The sequence below is a fragment of the Pogona vitticeps genome, chromosome 4 (genome assembly GCF_051106095.1).
Source record: "Pogona vitticeps strain Pit_001003342236 chromosome 4, PviZW2.1, whole genome shotgun sequence".
Taxonomy (NCBI): Eukaryota; Metazoa; Chordata; class Lepidosauria; order Squamata; family Agamidae; genus Pogona; species Pogona vitticeps.
In genome coordinates, this window is record NC_135786.1 from 180,903,765 (window position 1) to 180,918,324 (window position 14,560).

The 14,560-nt window shown below is 37.5% G+C and overlaps 1 protein-coding gene across 6 annotated transcripts in view; it reads right to left on the bottom strand.

Moving 5' to 3' along the window:
- Positions 1 to 3,672: 3,672 nt before the first annotated feature.
- MTCL1 (microtubule crosslinking factor 1) overlaps positions 3,673 to 14,560 on the bottom strand; it is a 116,259-nt gene continuing 105,371 nt past the window's right edge. For 4 of the 6 annotated variants that reach the window (XM_078391535.1, XM_072998811.2, XM_020793492.3 and 1 more), the window contains one exon: positions 3,673 to 4,851. In XM_078391535.1, the coding sequence (XP_078247661.1) occupies positions 4,672 to 4,851 (180 nt within the window). In that variant the 3' untranslated portion in view covers positions 3,673 to 4,671. Of the gene's footprint in view, positions 4,852 to 11,121; positions 11,180 to 14,560 lie in introns of all 6 variants that reach the window. The other 2 variants (XM_078391534.1, XM_020793494.3) reach the window with 1 other exon arrangement.

Genomic DNA, 14,560 nt, shown 5'->3' on the forward strand with positions numbered 1-14,560 from the left:
TGCTTTTATACAAATAAAGAGAGAAAGACCTAAATGGAAAGGCAAGAGAGGGCTGAGGGGGGGCCGCAGATATTGCTGCAGCTTCTGGAGCTCAAGATTCCAGGACTTCAAATCTTTGGCGTCACTACCGTTCTGTTTTTGCAAAAAGGTTTGTAAGATTTCATTGTGGTGAATAGTCTCCAGATTAATCTTGAAAAACAGATCTGTCACAGTAGTTGAAACTTAAAATCCTGCATGGTTTTGACTATATTCAATGGCATGTTTGATGCTGTCATGCTGGTTAATTCAGCTGTAGGGAATATAACACTGAATTAATGGTGGTTTCAAATCTTTCAAATCTACCACGTACATGTGACCCTCTCCATTTTTTTTAGCTCTTTGTGTTCAGTCTCTCTCTTGTTTCAGTAATTATTTCAGTTATGTAAGCAGTTTCCTTGAGAAACCATGGCAAGCTGCTTACCCTGACACACCTTACTATTTCAGGATGGCTGAGAAACTAATCCGATGGCTTGGCTACATTGACTGATTCCAGAGAGCAAACATCATTTCTAAGGCATTAATTGTGTCTATCTGTGCTCTCTCTCTCTCTCTCTCTGTGTGTGTGTGTGTGTGTGTGTGTGTGTGAGAGAGAGAGAGAGAGAGAGAGAATGAATATTTAAAGAAGCTCTAGGCTGTATTCTGCATAATCTTTTTCGCCATTTGTACCTTTCGAAGGGGGGCGGGGCAGGTAGCTTTCTATACATCATTTTTAACCTGAGGAAATGAAGAAATGACTTCTGATCAGCATTGGTGCTGGAGTTAATTTGGAAGGGAGAGTCTTTTCATCTTGCTGGAGCGGTTGCAATCAAATCTACCGCTTTAGACATATGAACACCCCCTGTAGCTGCTAACAATATCATTAGTAACAGGAATGCATATGTTATATCCGTGTTTTGCCATTCTCTTCTGATGTGAATAATTTCAGTTGGCTAATTTATCTACTTATTTGTATTACACATTTATAAACAGGTTGTACTTGTTTCTCTGAGACAGTAGCCAGAAGGCTGTATTAAAACTTACACGTTTCATTTTCTTAAACCTTTGAGGTATTTCTGGTTCCAAGATTACCAAATTTTCCAGTACACAATGAGGTACTATAATCTTACACTGTTGATTAAAAACCCAAGATGGTACATTTTTCTATTATATGATTGTTTCTTAGAAATATAAATATATACTTTTAAAAAATCCAAACAGGTGATTCACATAAATACATTGCTCTATATTAGAGGAAAGCCGTGAGTTTTCTAGCAGTTTAATCCTGATATATGCAAATGTTTTATATAGCATTTACATGCCACTTATAACACAGGGGTGTACAATGTTCTGTAAATATATAAGAACACAAATACATACCCATAGTTTCAGGCACTCGTTTTATGGTAAATGGGTATAGGATTCCAGTTGAAACATAATCGGCAGAATCCTGTTGCTTTTAACTGCATGCAGAAGGGAAAACATGGAAGTTGCCAAAAGAGCTAATTGACAAGATGCTGGGAGTGTGACCAGCACATTACCAACATATGACAAACATCTTTTCAATTAGCTGTGATGAATTTCATGATTTTCCTTCTGTGTGTGACTAAAATGAACAGGATTCTGGGCATTTTAGCAGCTGCAGGTATAGTGAGATACAGTAACTAGAAAGTAAATTTTAATCTCAAAATAAAATAAATTAAAACAACCCTTCAATTTGAAAGGAGAATAAACTTCTGTCCAACTCCATCATTCTGCTCATGGAAGCTCTTTGTAATGGTGGAGGTTTCCAAGTGGAAGTGGTAGGTGGAGGAGTCATTATATGCTGTGAAATCACCTCTGACTTATGATGACCCTATGAATGAGCAATCCCCAAAATGCCCTCCCTCAACAGCCCTGCTCAGATCTTGTAATCTGAAGGCTGTGGCTTCCTTGATTGAGTCAATCCATCTCATATTTTGTCTTCTTTCCCTGCTACTTTCAAACTTTCCCAGCATTATTGTCTTTTCCAGCGAATCTTGCCTTCTAATTATGTGTCCAAAGTTTGACAGCCCTCGTTGGGACAGTTAATTAATTCTGGCAAATTTTCCTGTTCTCTTAGAGGGCCCCCAGCCTTCTGGAGCAGATTTATCAGGGTTGCAGAACCCTATAGGGGAATGGAAAAATAGTGACAACACCTCCTTTTTCTTTTCATCCAGGAAATTTCTGCTGCATTTTATGAATGAAGGAATAGCACTTATATACAATATCACCTGGGCCCCAAAAGAATGGAAGTTATAAGCTATTGCCCCTTATTTTCCTCATTTTCATGCCTTTTAAGCAACGCAAAGGATCTATACCCTTGCATATTGTACCTCCTTTACCACCTTTCCTTGATTTTTTTTTAGCTCCAGCCTCCTTGCTCTACATGTTCAAACTCCACAGTCTCTGATAAAAAAGAAACCTCTCCATCTGCCTTGGGGTGCCAAGTGGTCCTGAAATAGGCATGTGATGAAATTGTGTCATGCTGAGAAAGTTCCTCCAGGGTTCTCCAACACCTTTTGGAGATCTCTGCTCTGGTATGAGACTGAGGTGCCAAATTCTTTTCATTTCATTGTGCCTTCTGCAGTTTCTCCATGAATTATATAACATTCCTGTTTGTATGCAAAACTTGCATTCCATTGTTTTGCGAGCGGGGTGGTGGTGGCGGCGGGGGGGGGGGACAACTACCCATACAGCAAGCACAGCTGAACACATTATGTCCATGGACTGTGAAAACAAAAACAACTCAGTACTGTGTAAAACAACCCATTTTGTGTAAAAAGGCAAGAATTCATTTTTTTCAGATATGTGCAAAAAACAAAAAAAAAACTTTGAGAAGATGCCCATTCCCCCCCCCCAAGACAAGACAATCACGAACAAAAAGTACACCAATTTCATGTTGGATCATAGTGAGATTTTTCCAAAGTTCTTATTTGCAGCATTAGGACAAATCAAGTCAAAATTTACATCCATCCCCTGAAGCAGAATGTAAGTGAGAGTTAAGGATAAAGCAGAGCTTAGGAAGCTGACATAAGAATGTGGTACTAGGGATGATTGAAATACAGCTTAATATCACACTGTTATCCAGTCCTTCAGGATAACTTTGCAAATTAAACTGACCAGAAAAGATATCAGAGTAAAGAAATTTATAATAAAAGCAAACAGGGGAAGTCTCTGAAGGCTCTTATCTTGTGTGTTAAGGTTATCAAAGCCTCCAGTGGAACTTACTTCCCAAGTTTCTTGGTTCACTATATTTCTACAGTGCATATGAAAAGTGGGAAAAGATCAAAAGCTCCTTTAAAATGGGCTTTGATATTATTCTCTTTTGATAGACAGGATCAACATATGCTCATGATCAAGTACCACTGCACAGAGTAAATATCAAACAGAATATGAAAAATGAATCTGTCATTCTAATGAACCAGATTTCTTTTTTTGCACGATAAAGAACAGAACATACCCTGACATAGATCTATATACAGTATTTAGCAATTTTAGTACATATCCATGGACTTGTCTCCATAATTCTGCTATTTTGTAATGGAAACCTGCTTAATTGCCTGGACATGGGACATGGAAGAGTGGGAGGGTAGGTGGGCATAAGCCCAGGAACATTCTTCAAAAGCATTCCAGCAATTTGTAAATATTGAAGAGTTTATTTCCACACCACATGGTTTCAAACAGACTCTTAAAACAAGACCAGTTACAGTTTATTATGCCCAGAGTTTTCAGTGCTTTCCCCCAAACAAGGGAAGATTTCAATAAACACTGTACATAGTAAGTTGAACTGTTTGAACAATTATTTAAAAATTCCTTTTTACAATCAATGAAAGAATACCAACATTAAAAGTACAGTACAGATAAATTCACAATGATATAACAATGGAAGAGATTGAGACACACTGATGTGACAGTGACAGAATAATAGCAGTATGTACATGCACTAAAGTGCTAGCAACCTAGGGACATGCAAATCATGTGTACATGTGTATGTGTACAGCTCACTTCATTAAGACTGTCTGAGGCTTCCCCCTCTTTTCTAAACATTTCGTATTCCCTGGATTCTCCTCTAATATATTTAAGACACCTATAGTCAACTAGTTCAATGGCTTTCTTCACTACTTAAAAACTTACCATTTCAGACATGCTAAAGCACCTTTATGAATTTTCATTTTCAAAGTAACAACCAACTGAATGTGATTAACTTACAATTCTAATTTTAACTCAAAAAGAGTCAGAAAAAGAGCCAACAAAACCCAAACTGTAACAGTGCAAATATAACAGAAGGCAGTCAGTCGTCAGAGAACAAGAGAGTGAACACATTCAATTTCCCTTTAAAAAAATGTAAGTTTTATTTAAAACCTTACCTTTATTTGTATATCTTTTAGACCTTTTAGTTAATATACTGTATGTAGAAAAGATGGAGGCAAAAATAGTTTTCTGAGCTATGAAAAAAATAAGTTATTACAGGCACGTTAACTGTTTCGTTCTAGAAACATCTGTTTCTCAGGTCATACACTAAGCAACTGACCTCTGCAACTTGAGCTTTCTTCACTGACAGAGACTGGCCATGATAATGGTGCTACAATGCAAAAAAACAGTGAATTATTCTGTAATAATTCATGCAGACTTGCATCACTGGTTTAGATTCTCCAACGGCAGTTCTTTGCTTCCATACAGTTCCTCAGTTAACCGAGACAGTGAGGCAGTAGGGGAATGGGAAGCCCACCGGGAAGGCGGGCGCTGCTTCGCTGGTCTCTCTGGTCGGGAGAAGCAAGATTCTAGGGGTGGAGCTAGTGCAGAACATGGTAGTTCCTTTGTTGTAGGGGGAGGGAAACAAGACAAGATCAAAGTTAGCATTTAATATATTGCACCATGGAAGAAAAATGGAAGACTGTATCATAAAAGAAAATGAAAGTTGCATCTAAACATAGTTAAGGAATATATAAAGGGACAGGAAACCAAAGGGCCAGTATCCTCATTTTCATCATGATCTTAAATTTCCTTGATCTTGTCCATAACAATTCAAGCAAAACAAGAAAGAATGAGGTGAGGATTTAAAATGAGTTCATGCCACTGACAAATATTCACATGCTACTCTCCTTAACCACAGAAAGAAAGGACTAAACAAAATTGGAGAAGAGTGTGACAGGACCTGCTCTGAATCCTGCCAATGGAACTTCAGGCTGTGACAGGCCATGAATATTAAAGTTCAATAGGGGAAGGGGAACTTGAAACGTCTCTCTACTCTTTTTTATTCAAACTTTTTAAGCTGTTTTTTCCCCTCTTTTTCTTCCAGTTGTGCTAACTTCTGGACTAGGGCTTCCTGTTGGAAGAAACATGAGTTTTAAAAGTAGTTTGGAAGAAGAGTTCGAGTAAATAAGGGAGAGTTCAAACATCCCATCTCATATGCTTCGATTTGCACTACATAAATCCATCATCTGATAAAGATTCAGTAGCAAATCAGTCTCCTAATGTCATACTTGCCTTGGCCTGAAGTATCTGCATATAAATACAGTATAATTATGCTACTTGGATTTGTTTACATTTTTTATCATTCTTATACACACTGTTGCACACACAGCTAAACATGTGGTTTGAGGCATTTCCAATACGTGAAGGGTCATCTAAGTATCTAAAAGAAATTCCCAAGAATGCCAGATGGTTGCATTTACTATTGAATGGATAAATGGTAAACCCTATTTAAACCTGTTCAGAACATCTCTCTTTAAAACTATTATCTAATCTTTAATGGAAAAGCACTTGATAAACTGTGAGTTCTCAGTGTTCTAGAATTTAAAACTAATCTGAACCAAGTACAAACAGGTTTGTAGGGTTTGTTAAGCAATATTACTGACTTGAAGCAGAACCTGGGCAGACTTGGAGCAAACCGGAAGACTTGAAACAATGTAAGTTCCTGACAAGAGTTCTGGGGTTTTTAGATCCATCCCCAAGGCAGTCTGTCTGTATAGAGACAGCCTACTGCCCAGCAGAAATTTTATTCTGCAATGCAACTTATTCTCTCTACCAACTTAAAATAATTTTCCACCTGGTTTTGCCCTTCGTCTTAATGACATTTGAGTATATGGGACCAGAATCATGGACTACCAGTTTACCAAACCATTTTTGAACTGAGCTTTCTAGTAGCTGATTTGATTGCAAGGAGCTCCAAAAATAAACTAAATGCCTATTAAATATTCTGCATTTCATGCGTCACTTTTTCAAACTAAAGGCTATGATTTCCTTTTCTTAGTTAGCTCATCTCATGTTCATGATTCCTCTTTTCCTACTTCCCCATGAATATTTACAGCATTGTCTTTTCCAGTGAAACTTCCTTCCCGTGATATATCTGAAGTGCAATAAGTACAATAGCCTCAATTCAGTCATTTTTTCTTCTAGAGAGAATTCAGACTTCAACTGTAGCCTTCAACTCTAGCATTCTTTTTTTTTCCCAGCAGTCCACTGTATCTGCAATTGTCTGGCCCCTTGCAAAATTCTGTGACTAAAGCAGGCCTTTGATAAAAACCTAAAAGCTATTTCTGAATGCAAGCAGCTCCAAACAGTGCCAGCCTTAGACTTCCTTTTCACTTGACATGAAAAATCCAAACCAATCAACCTCCAGCTTCAACTCCACAGCTGCTGACCTTCAGTTCATATTTTGGAAGACTTCCATGCAGATCAAAGCAAGAGACAGAAAACTGGCTTTGAAATCTATCATCTGAGCTACACTACTTCAATTCGCAAACTGGACCCAGGCCTAATGAACATGACAATTTCAGTAGTGGAAAAATAAAATACAGCTAAAATCCTTCTTGAATTTGGAGTAAGCATCTTCAGTTTTAGCTTTCCACACTGGCAGTTGATTTTGGAACAGAGAATGGCCACTAACTATTGCAGCAATCTTTGTGACGAAAGACCTCTCTGTGTGATCTGACAGAGAAATAGTTTGTGTTTTGGACAGTTTGTGGCACAGTCTAGTGCAGACAATTTCTAGTGATCACATAATGCACAGGATATTATAAACCAGCCCGACCCTGCTCCATGGCCAAGCTGGATGTTTTTGGTTTAGCTCCAGGGCTACTCTTTTTCGGAGCTAGTTGGAAAGATTCCTATATGGATGGAAGGGTCGCTTTAATGGCAATCACTCCTAGTGAAGTGATCCTTTCCACCATGATCAAACATGGTCCTTTCTCACTGTCTGACCACACCTCAGTTGTGGAACTCCTGCCGAAGGTCAAATTGACTCCGTCCTTGCTGAGCTTCCAGCAGGTGGTTAAAACTATACTATCCAATTTCATTTTGGGGTTTAAAACTGGCTTTTACAATTATTTTTTAAAAGATTATTTGCATTATTGTAATTTACTCCTGGGGTCTTAGAGGGCAAGGAAATTAATAACAGTAATAATAGTAGACTTCCACCCAAACTGGAAAGTGTTTCACACAGTTTACATTCCAGCGGCTAAGCACAAGATGTAAAGTTGCCACAGCACAGGATGATAAAACCTCTCAGTTTTGCACTTTGCACCTCTATAAAATAAAAAAAGCAAAAGAGTGCAAAATATTGTTAATGCACAGAAGAGAAATGCACACACTGATGGTTCAGTTATGGTACAGGTGAAATGTTTCGCATGATATGGAAGTTTACTTAAATTCAGTCAAGTGGAATACACAACATTTGGAATTATACAACATATAAGAAGAGTTATGAGATGAGAAGACCCAAACACGCAAAGCAAATGGAGTGCCAGCTTTACCATATTAAGGCATTAATATAGAGCAAAGAACATATTGTAAAAGGAATGCAGCCTATTGAGCCTTCTGTTATTAGAGGAAACTAATGCTGAACTGCAATCCAAACACTCAACCAAAATTCTAACTTTGTTTGGAAACAAGCCCCACTGAATTCACTGGCACATATTCAGAGGTAATTTCATCTGGGATGGCAACTTCAGAGAACATAGAGAAGAAGAAAGATGAACCACAGAGACAGACAAGGTGTACAACAGATTAATGTCACACACTAAATTGGGTGTGGGGGGAAGGGAGAGAAATTATATTTGTGAAATTCTCCTCAAGAAACCTTGAGGTGCAAGCCTTTTACCTATAAAGAGGCAGGGGCTGTCAGAACACTGTGTGTGTAAGATTGAAAGTCATTTGATGCATATTCTACATTTCGTTCACATGCGCTTGTCTTAAAACTCCAGGCCTCTAAATATGGATAAAATTTCTCTAGCACTAAAACAACATAGATATAAAATGTTATGCTCTGACATAATGTAACAATTACGATTTCAAGCTAGCATTATAAAGCAGGAACACTTTCAGTAAATGGAAGCACTTATGATAAGATTATTGCACTATTTCTGCTCTGGAACCTTAGGAATAGGCAGTTAATAATTGAAGAATATGTCTCTACTCATGGGAAGACCCCTAGCCACAAAAATGTTAAAATGCAGGTGCAATGTATGAGACACTAATACTGTCATAGTGTGCAAACTTTCTAACAGAAATTCCAGATAGCTGAAACATACTAAATGATAATGCATTTTCCAGACTGAAATGTGCAGCTTGAGTTACTCTTGGCTATGCTGACTTATTCTTGAACATAATAAAGGTAAATCTCATTATTATACACACCTCTTATTTTCATCAGCCTTTTATCACACCTGTAATTGATGGAAAACTTTGGTACATTCTGGAAAAGTTACTCTTGTGTTCTACAGTTCTCAGAATCTCTAGTCAGCCATGATGGCTGGTAGCTTCTGGGAGTTATAACCCCAAAAGCAATTTTTCAAACTCTGAAATTCACCCTTCTTTCTTCTGAACTCTATACTTCTGCACACAATGCACTTCAATTATGAGCACACATACATGAGCACACAAGGTTACATCTTATTTCATGATAGGTAACCTTTGGCCATAGTAACATGTCAGACTACTACGTAATGAGTCTTGGCTAGAACACTGAATAAACCAGTTGTTCCAGTCCGTCCACTTTAACAGGCATGTACAGCATTGCAAGGTCATGTGAGCATTTCCTGTAGCAGAGGTTAATATGTTATTTAATGCAGAGATAAGCACATTGCTTGCAATCAGCCTCTGAATCAGCACAGCTTAGTGTTTCCCACTTCTGCCCTGCTGAAAATCATTTATGAAGGGCAAAAAAACAAACGAACATGGTGACATGCACCAGAGCAACATGATTGGCTAAGGCATCTCAATGCACACATTACATGTTTAAGGAAACACACCACCCTTTTACAGTATGCACTCAAAATCACACTGAGGTGCATGCAGCAAATCAGCCTACTGTTTAGAAGCAAAATTGCCTTGGATTATATAATTATCACTCTGGTTTACGTGATTTTTGGTTTGGTGTCAGAATAAAATAATTAAACTTACCATGTCTCACAAATGAGTGAGGTAAGTGGGATATAAATGATATTATGTACAGTATTAAAATGATATAATACTGATATAAAATGATAGAATTTATTATGTCAGATCTCATTAGAATGTGGAAACTTTCCATTCCTTTTATATGGAATCATCAGAGATAAAATTACATTTCCTTTCTTCTTTGTTTGCTAGGTGCAAACAATGTAAACAAGTGACAACATTTCAACACTACATCAATTTCTTCTTTATCACTGGATGTACTTCTGCAAAGTTCTGTACCATCTAATCTGAGTAATGGCAAATAGTCCAATGCTTCTTGGAGGATGTAAACAAAACAAGACTGACCACAATTTTATCTCCCACAGGGGTAACCCACTTTCCTGCATTTGACAGATGTATTAGCTATTGATTTGAATACTGATTGAGTAATTTCTCTTGCTCCACTACATACATGAGACATCTTGCATATCTTTAAACCCTATTAAGTGCTATATACATATTTAGGGCAGAATCTTAAACATCTTTACCAAAGGACAACATTCACTGAGATCAATGTGATTTAATTTGGAATGTTTGTACTGCCGTAAAATCTGTCTTCCCCAAACCACATTTTTTTAAGATACTGTAAAGTAAATCAATTTTAACTCTGGGAGAGGAAAGCTCATTACATTATTACTTCCAGTTTGTCAATGCTGTGCATAGTTGCCTTTAACTGAAAATGCACTGTACTGTGGCCTCCTCCCTGCAAGGCATGAACCTATAGGGATATTTATATATTTGAAAAAAGTGAGTTCACTTTCCCACTATCCCCATCGATCCTGCTTATACACACCCTAAAGATGGACTCAGATCATGAGACATTTTAACTTATTAAGCTTTATTTTAATTTACCTTGTTTCCTTTCTATCTGAGACAAAATGAGCAAATCACCATGCAATGGCAACATTTGCAATGGCTAGGCTATCATGCTGCATTGGCAACAAACCTATGAAAAACATGGATGTTTGAAAGAACACTTAGTCCACTAAAACAAAAACTGTAGAAATCTCAGATTCCTGCCATTTTACTTTCAGCTTCTTCACCTTGGGAGCTTTTAAGGACCAGATTCTGTGGATGAGCTTAAGTCGCCACAGACTAGGTGCTGAACTGTTCTGCAACATCTGAACCATGATCCTAATTCTGAGAAGTATGGAAGCTGACTCTATTCCATTGATTTGCAAACTGCAATACAGTGTTAGCGGGTGCCAAAAAGGATGGGAAAATGCAGAATGACAAGAGACTAATGATGACGATGATGATGACAACAACAACGATGGTAGCCCTAAACCTCAGTACGGGTATCATGGGGAGAAACTTAAACTAGCAAATTTGCATTTAGGATCACCTTGGCTCATTTGAGTTCCATGGGATGAATCTGGTTTAAGAGGAAACACAGTGGTTTAAATGATTTGATGTTTACTATATGAATCATGACTGGGAAATATTGTAGAATCAAAGACAGAGTTGTACAGGACTATGATTCTTCCTGAACTGTGTAAAATCCACTGACAATTCAGGACAACAACAAAGAAGACTATTGCTTCTTGAATTTACCCTTCTCCACCCAGTAAACTTTTAGTTTAGTATAGTATAGCTTTGTTTTTTTTAAAAAACAGAGTTTTGGAAATAAAGGTAGAAAGGACTTACAGCAGTGAGGCAGGCAGGGTTAGGGTCCCCAGGGGGCAGTTAGTAAGACAGTTTGGTTCTGGACATAGACAGACAGAGGGAAAAAAAGAGAGAGGAAGTAGGTTGGAAAGAATGTTTAAACCAGAGATTTGAAGTCAACACTGAAGAGCTCTCCGGATCTCACCTTCTGGTATCACTGCCTTTACTGGAGAAGTTCTGTGAAAGTGGCAGTACACTGCTAATGTCACAATGAGAAAGCAAGTAAGTGACAATTTAGCACTGTGTTATATGAGGAGATGGCCTTTAAATGTATGTTTACTTGAAAAGAACGTAATCTCCCCTTTTCCAAATCTCTGTCAAACTATTTCAAATGAGCTTCAATCTATTTAAAAAATAAAAACAGAAATTGTGCATACTGCTAAAACAGGAAAAACTAGGCGCTAATTTTATTAGCAGATATGAATTTGCTCTTTTATTTTTGTCCCATAGTCTTAGAGAAAGGACAGAAAGGATAAGATTGGCATTGTAGTGCCATCTGCTATTCCTGTCAAAACTGGTGTCAGTGCAGAGGACACTATGCAGCAAGAACAATGTTATTAAGAACAGAATATGATGGGGAGAGCAAAGCAGCAGCTACTCTTGCTGGAGAGAATATGGCCTTCTGTTCTTTCTTCAGACGCTCCTCTCTTTCCCATCCTGTTGAACAATACTGTGATGGCTGATCTATGCAAATTCTTTGGCAGCAGAAGGGAGAAAAATCATGTTGCCTTTTGTCTGACCAGACAGAGGGAATTTAGGGTATCTGTTTACCATGGTATGCTACTCAGATAGAAGTGCAGTAAGATGACAGATCAGGCATTTGCAGAATTGCATCTTGTAATGAATTTAGCATAATGCCACTGAGACAAGATAAAAAGATTATGAAACAACCACTGCTGTGTCTTTAACGTATGTATACTTAGTGCTAAACTGCATGCATATACACACTGATAATCTACATTTTAGTAAATATCACAAATTACCTAATGGTATATTAGAAGAAAGCAATAATTTTAAAAGCACAAAAGAATTAGCAACAAGCTTCAAATTGGCATTCCATGCAAGTATTCAGAATCAGTAAGGGATCATGCTAGCAAAGCAGGGGAAAAAACAGTCTTCCTTTGATTTGATGAGACTGGCTGATTAGGGAGGAATAAGTGAGGAATACCCACTGCCAGAGTCAGGAAAGTAGCTTTACTTAGCATAACATACCATTTTTTTAGGTGTAGTTCAGCTACCCAATCTCGGGGGGAGGGGAGGGAGTGTTTAGACATCATCTGAATGGAAACTAGCAAATTCACGTTCAAAGCTTATATGCTGTATATATATAAATATATATATAAATTTGCATTATTTAAGTTTTTCTCTGCAGTTATATTTTTCAGAGTCACTATCCTTCTTGAGAGTGTACATATCTGTAACATAATTAGGATACTAGATGTACATGTCCTATATGAGCCCGGCTGAAATCAATGAGGCTGATCTTTGTGTTAACATGCCTACAAATTTTATTACTTTGCATCTTTAAGCCAAACAGTTAGAGAAATAAGGCTGAGGGAGCACATAGCCAGAGGGTCACTGTGTGCTTTGACAGAACTAAAATTCTATGCACATTTACTTGGGAGTAAGCCCCTAGAACTCAGTGTTTTTGTTTCTCAGCAGACATGCATAGTCAAATATACATTAAATCAAATACCTGCCTTCTTAAAAATATTTTTGAATGTATTCTTGGTAGGACCTCAGAGCAAAAACAACAAGAAGGTTTGAAGCATCTTAAAAAACAAGTTTGACTTGGCATAACCTTTTGTGACAATAGCCAGTGGGTAACTGTTCATGAAACCTTACGCTCAATAAAACCTGTCAGTCTTTAAGATGCCATAAGACTTCTTGTTCTTTCTCTGTGAAGAGTGTGACTCATGAAGATGATTTAACAAGATCTACTGTATTAATCACACACGGTGCAACCTTTCTTTCTTCTGCTTTGTCATAATTTGGGTAAGTGGAAAATTGCTGCTATTGTATGTCCAGTTCTTAATACCAAAATAACATATTTTCTGTGTATAAAATGACACTTTTTCCTTAAATAAATTGAGAAAAAATTGATGGAAGGCAGTTCTTTACCGCTGCCTTTTGTGAAGGCACAGGGCATAGCAAAAAGGAAGGGGAGGTGTTGCTCCTTTCATTTTTGCTAAGCTCCATGCCTTCTCAAAAGACAAGGGCCGTGGGGTTTAGCAAAAAGGAAGGGGAGGAGTTGCTCCCTTCCTTTTTGCTAAGCTCTGTGCCTTCTCAAAAGGCAAGGAAAAGTGGCAGCCACTTTGATAGTCACTTTCCTTGCCTTTTGCCAAGACATGGAGCTTAGCAAAAAGGGAGCCCTTTGATCCCTGCTTTTTCTAATTTGGGGTTAGAAAAGAGTGGGTAGTCATCTTATACATTGGGTCGTCTTATAAATGGGGGGAAAAGGTAAATAAATAAATAAATATATTTTAAAATCTATATAATCTCTCTCTCTCTCTCTCTCTCTCTCTCTCTCTCTCTCTCTCTATATATATATATATATATATATATATATAAAGATTTCTAAATATATATATATATATATAAAGATTTCTAAAATTTGTGTCCTTTAAAGGTTAACCAGAGTTACCAGTTTTGAAATGTAATTTCACAACAAATTCAGAAAATTAAATTAAAATGATTATTATATTGCCAATCCATTTAAAACAGTCTAATATAATCACTTGGCTAAAATGTACAAGTAATATACAATGTAAATGCAAATATTACCCTTGTTCAAGAGTAAGATGATTTATTAAGAAACGCTCCCTAGTAAGTTTGTGACTTAGGGGCAATCTGAACCCCAGCCCATGTCTACTCCTAGCCAAGAGCCATAGGACACCTGGGAAAAAGCAATCTAAATAAGGACCATCTTTGCACATGAGACTTGGCAAGTCATTTTCTCATAGCAGAAAAATTACACAGCAACTCACACTGCCATGTTGAAAATCACATCTCTGTTTTGAATTTTCCACAAGGCACAACACTCAGACAATGTTCATACATGATGGTATTTGTAGGTTGGGGGGAAATGCAACATAGGGTATAGCCCAAAAAATAGTGGATTCATGGATCAAGCTACTTATGGAGATTGTTGAATATCTTGAAGGTTTCCAAGATATGATAGAAAAGCATGTGTTGGAATGCATTGTGTGAAGTGTTTTCCCTGAGCTATTCCATCTTCTAACACTAGCCCTTGAAGCCTTGCCAAAAATTTCCTCTATCCAGTAAGTTTGTACTAGGAAATCTAATTTCACGTAACACTTAGGATCCAGTGTGTGTCTGACTATGAAGTTTAAATTGTCAATGAATGCAGCACAACATAATACAGCTTCTTTTTCTTAATCCCATGTGTCATGATTATTCT